The 8,464-nt window shown below is 46.4% G+C and overlaps 1 protein-coding gene across 1 annotated transcript in view; it reads left to right on the forward strand.

The window, feature by feature from the left end:
* The window catches only part of USH2A (usherin), a 714,551-nt gene extending 706,870 nt beyond the window's left edge, over nucleotides 1–7,681 (forward strand). The window contains exons 69-71 of the mRNA XM_045983172.1: nucleotides 270–514; nucleotides 5,799–6,020; nucleotides 7,578–7,681. Of these exons, the coding sequence (XP_045839128.1) occupies nucleotides 270–514; nucleotides 5,799–6,020; nucleotides 7,578–7,667 (557 nt within the window). The 3' untranslated portion in view covers nucleotides 7,668–7,681. The remainder of the gene's footprint in view (nucleotides 1–269; nucleotides 515–5,798; nucleotides 6,021–7,577) is intronic.
* Nucleotides 7,682–8,464: the final 783 nt, after the last annotated feature.

The following is an 8,464-nucleotide window of genomic DNA, read 5'->3' on the forward strand; positions in this document are numbered from 1 at the left end:
CCTTCCTCCCCCTGTCTTTCCCAGGAAGCGTGCAAAGGCAGCAGTGATTTCCATCCCGAGCTGTGTGTGTCCCAGAGGTCTCCCGAGGGCTATAAGCTTCTCCCTGCCATACACAGCACCATTTTCCCAGCCGGAACACGAGTACAAACAAGCACCGTGAGACAAACTGCTTTAAACTCCTTTCCAATTTACTATCAAACATCGGGGCAAGGGATCACAGAACTGCCTTCTGAAATAACATTTCCCTCTCCCGTCCCTGGGTTTTGCAGGCCTGGTTCTGACGACTCCTGGAAAAAAGAGAGGATCGGGGAGCAAAAGCACCGAGTTCTATAGCGAGTTATGGTTCATCGTGTTAATGGCGATGCTGGGCTTGATCCTGCTGGCCATTTTTCTGTCTCTGATACTACAAAGAAAAATCCACAAAGAGCCATATATCAGAGAGAGGCCTCCCTTAGTACCTATTCAGAAGAGAATGTCTCCACTGAGTGTCTATCCACCGGGGGAAACCCACATGGTAGGTGTCCGACGGTGGGCCCCGTTTCCCTATCACTGGGCTGGAATACTTGCTGTTATGTAGAGGGAAACATTTCCCGAGTCATGGTAACAAGAGACTAGACAACAGTTATGTTTGATAAAATATAGGGTCCGAAAAAGGCTAATATAGAGACCTTATGGAAGAGAACACCAGAGAGCTTTCTCGTCCCTTCCTCCATGCGAAAACAACAGCAAGAAGACAGGACAACGCCTGTCTGTGAACCAGGAAGCAGGCACCTACCAGACACTCCATCGGCTGCCACCTTGAACTTGGACTTCCTAGCCTCCAGAACTTGAGAAATAATTTCTGTTGTTTATACACTAGCCAGTCTATGGGATTCTGTTAAAGCAGCTCAAAGGGACGAGGATACCTGGGAAGTTTGTTTTTTTTTTTTTTAAAGATTTTATTTATTTGACAGAGAGAGATCACAAGTAGGCAGAGAGGCAGGCAGAGAGAGAGGAGGAAGCAGGCTCCCTCCCGAGTAGAGAGCCCGATGTGGGGCTTGATCCCAGGACTCAGGGATCATGACCTGAGCCAAAGGCAGAGGGTTAACCCACTGAGCCACCCAGGCACCCCACCTGGGAGGTTTTTAAAAACGCCATTGCTTGGGCCTTATCCCAGGAACTCTGATTCCATTACTTTCAGGTGGGGGCTGGGGATTGGCATTCTTTTTTTAAACTCCAAAAGCGATTCTCTGGTACAACGAGGAGTGACTGTCTCTGCTCTAACATTGTAAATCAGGGGATGGTGGAGAAGAGCTGCATATTGAAATCACCCAGGGAACTTACAGGTTATTTAACTGTGCAACTTGGGTGGGGGGTTAACAGTAAAAAGGGGGATCTAGGGAGAAACTAAATTGCAGGCAGTGTTCAGTTTGTCCCCTGCCTATGACACGTGGGCCACTGAGGGTGAGTGACTTCTCATAGCTCCCAACCACCTGCTCCCAAGATAGGAGGTCAGGCAAAGGTTTAGGGGGTGAGGCCACACGTGTGGTGGTGCGGGGGGATCGTAGCCCAGAGCACTCGATGACAGGGTAAAGGGTGATTGGAACCGAAGTTGCACTCTGGTGTGGGGCTGGGTCTCTCTGGAGGAGGAAAGGCTACAAATCCTAATTCCCACCAGGTGCCAGTGCTTTCCAAGCCGTGCATCCAAAGGGCTACATCTGCCTGAGAAATCTCTTTTTACCCAGTTTGCGCAAAGGTTGAGCTCATGGCCAGCCTGTGCAGCTAAAACTCTGATTACCACTTCCACCAGGGGGTTGGGGGGGGAGTTCTTCCACAAGAAGTGGTTCTCAGACACGAGCTGGGTGTCCTACGATTCAACTCAGTTCTGACTCTACTGAGAGACGGTGTCAGATTTTACAAATCAAGGGTTCAGTTCTCCAAGACTATCCCCGCCCCTTAACTTTAGACACCAGTCACAAGTCCAGGCTGCCACCGGGCTTGTGACAGACCAGCTACAGACTGGAATTCGCAGTCGCCCCTCCTTGGGTTCAGCTGGTTTGCAAGAACAGCTCACAGAACTCAGAGAAACATTTTACTCACTGGATTATCAGTTTATTAAAAAAAGGATAGAAGTCAGGAAGAGCCCCATGGAAGAGCTGTGTACTGGGGGGGGGGGGGGGGAGGGCAATGCTGCAGGGCTTCCTCACCCTCTGAGCTCGCCACTCCCAGAACCTAGACGGTTCACCAACCCAGAAGCTCTTACACCCCAGCAACGGAGGCTTTATCACTTAGGACCAAAATTAAGCCCAGAATCCTGGTCAAACCAGTTGAGTTGCAATACTTTAAAAAATAGAAATGAGTGAATCGCCGGCCATCCAGACCTCTTCACTTTCCACAACCCAGCAACAAACAATGGTTAAGGCTCTGACAAAGCCATATCATGCCCAAGTAGTGGAAGTGCAGGCACAAGGACTGTCATCCCTCTGAGACCATGACTTGTGTCTAGCCATGGGACAGTGTCTTGGTGGTGGAGAAGCCAAGACAACGTCCCCATCACCTGGTCCTCAGCACTCACCAACCCTACCTCCTCCCACTCTTTGCTCTCTAAGTCTCCTTCCTCCCCGAGCCCATCAAGCTCCTCCCCCAGGGCCATCGCTCCTGCTCTTGTCTCCGGTGGCTTCCACGCTCACCTCATGCAGGTCCCTGCACAAATGTCACCTTCCCTTCCATGTGAAATTAAATTCCCTAGCTTCCTAGCCTACTTCCATTGTGCCATCACCACAAAATAACCATAGCAGATATAGTTGTCTGACTCCTCAAAGAGAATGTGAGCTCCCCAAGGGCAGGGATTTTGTGGGTCATTTACTATTGTACCCCAACACCCAGAACAGTGCCCAGCATATAATAGATAATCCACAAATATTTGTGGAGTGAATGAATATTGAATGGCCAACTCAAACCACTGGCCATGTGCTCCTGTTCAGTGTATGTGCATTAGAAGATTCTCACTGAAGAGCAGATACTTTACAGTTTCCTCTTGTTGAAGAGGAACACTCTGTCTCTCTGAGGAAGCCATGTTCTTAGATGAAAGACGCACCACCACTTATGGAGTTCAGAAGTACATGGAAGAGCCCAGAAGACCTGAGATCCCTCTCGCCTGCGGATACCAGCTAAATCAACCCTGGGCCTTAGGGGGTGCATGGAGAACGTGGAAGAGAAACTCTGGAGCTCCGCTGGGTTCCTCTACTCTCTCATGTGAGGTGTGCTTCCAGGAAAACTTCCCCACACTCCATTATTGTAACTCCTTTCAGTGATCCAATCCCCCGTCTCTTGACCCAAACCCTACAGGCAGGCACTTCTGCCTCATTACCCTTTACGAGGAGGAATCCAGTTTTGTCCACTTGGCTAACTGAGGGATCCAGAGGCAATCACAGCATTTCAGCGGGAAGATACTCTGGATGGTGCTGTTGCTCACGGTTCTCATGAGTCTCGTCAAGCTTTGTTTCATCAAAGCGCGGCCCGTGAACTGGCGGTGTCAGCATCACGGAGAAGCAGGACCTGAAGTTCTGGAAGAGAAACCAAAGGATCTGCTACTTTGACCGGCGCTCGGGAAGTCAGATGCTCAGTAAAGTCTGAGAATAGCCATAAATGAGCTAAAAATAAAATACATAGAATACAATTCCTGTAAGCGGTGTGTATAGTCTCGTAACCAATGAAAACAGGTTGGGGGGATTCCCTGATTTCACGTCTATGAGGGATCTAAAATAGCCAGATTCATGGAAGCAAAATATGGTGGTTGCCAAGGTGGGGAGAGGGACATGGGGAATTGCTTATTAGCAGGTTTTATAAAGGTTCAGTTCTGCAAGATGACAACATTCTAGAGATCTGCTGTACGGCCTTGTCCCTATAGATAACTATATTGCCAGTCTGCTAAGAGAATAGATCTCATGCTAAGTGTATTTATCGTGAAAAAATTAAAAACCATGGAAAAACAAAACAAAACAGGTGGGGGCTGCTGATTAGCCCTTTTAGCCCCCACAATACAAGGCCAAGCTACCTCTGGGACTAGACTTGGACTTTGACTAGGATGAACAGACCGAAGAATTGAGACACCCTCTTCCCATATACTCCTCACCACTGGGGAGAAGCAGAGTGGCTCCCAATGGGTTAACTTTTGCTCAGTGGCCAAGGGAGGTGTGAGGAGGGGAAGGGCTGGTGGGGACTGGCAGGCCACCAGCGGCTCCTCTGGGTCCCCACACTCGCTCATCTTCAATATTGAGAGTGTCAGTCACAGGTCCTGGAGGGTTAGCAGGAGTGAAGTCTGGAGTGTCCCAGGACCCTGTGCAGTATTCCAGAACCCACTGAAATCCTAAATTAATCCTACCCAGGTAATAACATGCACTTGCAAGCCTTCTTCTGATGCTTTAAAAAAATGTTGAAAGTAAACCGTTCTCACAAAGTTGGAAGAATATTAGTGAAAGTTAGTCAAACAAAGGAGAGTAGAATTTGCATTAGTAGAGCAAAACAAGGAGCCATCGCTGGTGTCCCTGAGCTCCAGAAACAATGGCTAAGATTCTGAACAGCAGGCGGGATTCACCTGCTCAGTGTTTCAGACTGACATTCTTTTCACTTGGGGAGGTGGGTGAGAGTGATTCCGGCAACACACACACACATACACACACACACACACACACACACACACCCTGAGATGCCTCTCAGAATGATTGTGTGATTATGCTATCATTGGAGAAACAAAGAATTTGTTTTATGGTCATTTTGTTTGTTCCAAACACTAACCGATGCCTCCCCATTTGTTCTCAGTTTGACTCTGTGGCCGATATATCTGATGTGTCAAGCAATGTGACCCTAAAAAGTTACACCATGCACTTCGAGGTACCTCTGTGTGCTGCATGAACGCATGATCTTCTGCGTGATGTGTTGACTGCACAATGAAAAGCAGGAACATTCCACTGACTGGACGAGCTAAATCAAACCTCAGACATTTACAGTAGCTCGGTTCTCTTACAGCACCTTCTAGGCTCTGACCATGTAGTGCCTTTGTCTTTCTGATGTTAATACCAGACCTGATTTATTTTGAAGGCTGAGTCTTACAACAAATAAAACAATATGAATGAGAAGAGAGGGTGGGGGCGCCTGGGTGGCTCAGTGGGTTAAGCCGCTGCCTTCAGCTCGGGTCATGATCTCAGGGTCCTGGGATCGAGTCCCGCATCGGGCTCTCTGCTCAGCGGAGAGCCTGCTTCCCTTCCTCTCTCTCTGCCTGCCTCTCTTGTGATTTCTCTCTGTCAAATAAATAAATAAAATCTTTAAAAAAAAAAAAAAAAGAGAAGAGAGGGTGGAAAGAGTCCATTTCCCTACACAAATCCAGAAATTTTGAGATATAACACAACCACGCTCACTTGGCAACCAGGAGAGACCATTATTAACATTGCTCTGGGAAAGCATGGATCTCAAGACACAGGCTCTGTGGTGACACGTCTCATGAAGGGATTACTTTGTGCACCAACCTCTATCTCCTTCACCCACCACTTTGCAAAGCAGAAGCTCTTATCACAGGAACAACAGCCAGAGCACTAGGGCATTAACTCTCCAGGTGCTAAGAACACTGGGTGTCTAACATGACTATTACTTCATCATCTCACCCTTACCAAGAAACCAGGGGCCACAGTATTCCAGATAAGCTAAGTTCTGCAGTAGGATATGGTGTGTTCCTTTCACTGACAATGTGTGGCACAATTTTCTGTCGTATTTCAAGCCCATTTCCTTGAGACTCTAATTACCAACAACGACTTTCTTTTCAGGGGTTAGCTAACACCAGAATCCCCCGGTCTGGGACACCCATCAGCATTAGGAGCAACCGGAGCATATCCGTCCTTCGAATCCCAAGTCAGAGCCGAGGAAGCCGCACCTATTCCCAAGGCTCTCTCCACCGAAGCGTCAGCCAGCTCACCGACATTCAAGACAAGAAGGTCTTGATTGATGACTCACTGTGGGAAACCATCATGGGCCACGATAGTGGACTGGTGAGTTGATTTCCTTATCCAGGGCCTTTTTTTTTTTTTTTTAAGATTTTATTTATTTGTCAGAGAGCAAGCGAGCACACAAGCAGAGGGAGCAACAGGCAGAGCAGACCGAGGGAGAAGCAGGGTCCCCGCTGAGCAAGGAGCTTGATGTGGGACTGAATCCCACGACCCTGGGATCATGACCTGAGCCGAAGGCACATGCCTGAATGACCAACCTATCCAGGCATCCCAAGAGCCTTTTTTTTTTTAAAAAGATTTATTTATTTGAGAGGGGGCAGGGGAGAGAGCATTTATGAGTGGGGGGACAGGCAGAGAGAGACTATCCAGCAGACGCCCCACTGATTGCCAAACCCAATGTGGGCTTAGTCTCATGACACTGAGGCCAGGACGGAGCCGAAAACAAGAGTCTGACGCCTCACCGACTGAGCCACCCGGGGGGCCCTCCTTACCCAGAGCCTTTGATCCGCCGCCCAAAAGATATATTTTCTTAACTAACCGCAAGGAATACAGCAGATTTCCTGGCTCCAGGTTCCAGTCACAGGAAAAAGTAGAATAAAATGCTCTGTCCTCCTTGGCTGGTTCAGGACGATGTTTTACGATATACATTTTGAAGTTATGGGCCTGCTTGACCTCGTGATGGCTCTTGAACTCCAGGATTCCATTCCAGATCTGAAGTTTCTAAATGGAGGAATAATTACATTAGGATGAAACATGAGGGACTGTTAATTGATCACACTTGACATGCAAAATGGCGAGTTTATGGGAGACAACAGGACAACATAATTGAGGGCTTAGATGCCTATGTGTCCCCACCCAAGGATACACAGAAATTTGTCAATGGAATTGGTATCTTGAAACCATCCTTTGATTACAGCCCTCGGTCCTCACTGTGACCCTTCAGTGCCAGATTGGCTTGCTTTTGACAGTAGCAGCAATAGGCGATGTGCAAGGCAACTTGGAGAAAGCTTTTGAAGTTGCCCATACTTGAAAAATCATCTGTTCATTATAATGATATAAACACTCTTACTAACCTGCTTCCACAAATACAAAAATACAGTAAGAGAGTGGGAAGCAACGGAGCAAAATAGCATGCATTCTGTCCCTTCTGCTTGCATTTTGAACTAAATCTTAGGTTTATATTGCATATATATATATATATATATATATATATATATATATATATACACATATATACACACATATATATAAAACACACAAATAAAAATATAAAATAAACTTGAAAAATATAATCTCCCCACTTTACAGATGAGAAAACTGAGGTTTAGAAAGATTGAGGTATGGCGCACCATAACACTCAAATGACATTTTGGATTAGTCCACAGTTCATGTGTACATGTGATGTGATCCTTTCTTTAAGGTAAACTTAAGGGAAGGGCAGTCTCAAACCACTCCTTAGAGTTTTGAGAGCGCCGGATGTTAGCCTTTAACAGAATATTTACAGAGTACTTTCTATATTACATTGATAGAACCATCAAGTGATGGCCAATACTATTAACAGTGACTGTCCTAATCAACGGCGATTGGCTTATTTTCCAGTATGTGGATGAGGAGGGCCTGATGAATGCCATCAAAGGCTTCAGCTCTGTGACTAAGGAGCACACCACGTTCACCGACACCCACCTGTGAAGGATGGAAACTTGCAACACAGAAACCTGAAATGCCTGCCCCACGCCCCATCCCCACGGGGGTGTCACGGACCGACACACCATATACGCTAAAAAGCCATTGCTGCTTCTTATTCTGTAATCCTTTTAAAAAAAAACCAAGAATTGTTTTTGAAATTGTTCCTCCTCAATAGAGGTCTGTTTTTCTGGTGGTCTGAACTGAGGGGTACTGTCAGTATGAAAATACTTATTTTGCTCTTACTTTGTGGAAGCTTAAATAAGCATGTAATTTTCACTTGGCTCCAACAGTGACTCCATTGGTTAAATGAATAATTAGTGACAATTTCAAATTGGCCCGCAGCTGTAACAAGTAAGTGAAGTTGCTAGTTTAAAAACAAAGCAGGTTTTCTGAGAGGATGTCACTACTGCTCCTTTCAGTCCCTTTTTCCCGTTCAATCCTGTAAGAACACGATCCTGGAAGAATAATTCCAATGATCATAGCTACAAAAGAAAAGTCGAGCTTCAGGCCAAGCTCAATCAGTTACAGAACTGCACTGAGGGATACACACTGGACTGACAGTCCAATTTAATGACAATGTTTAGGGAGAAGTATTTACCAAACTTAGTGGAAAAAAAAGTTTTCACCAACCTTTTGACAGAGCACCACATAAACTGGTAAGCCTCCGCCCTTGTATTTATGAATCTTCTGAAAAGGACTGAAGAGCTATTTCCCACATATTTTACACGGCTTTGAAACTACAGAACTTTCCATAAAACTCTGCCAATTCACTGATTACCCAGGAATACTGACATCTTTAA

Source organism: Meles meles, chromosome 17 (assembly GCF_922984935.1).
Source record: "Meles meles chromosome 17, mMelMel3.1 paternal haplotype, whole genome shotgun sequence".
NCBI classification, from domain to species: domain Eukaryota; kingdom Metazoa; phylum Chordata; class Mammalia; order Carnivora; family Mustelidae; genus Meles; species Meles meles.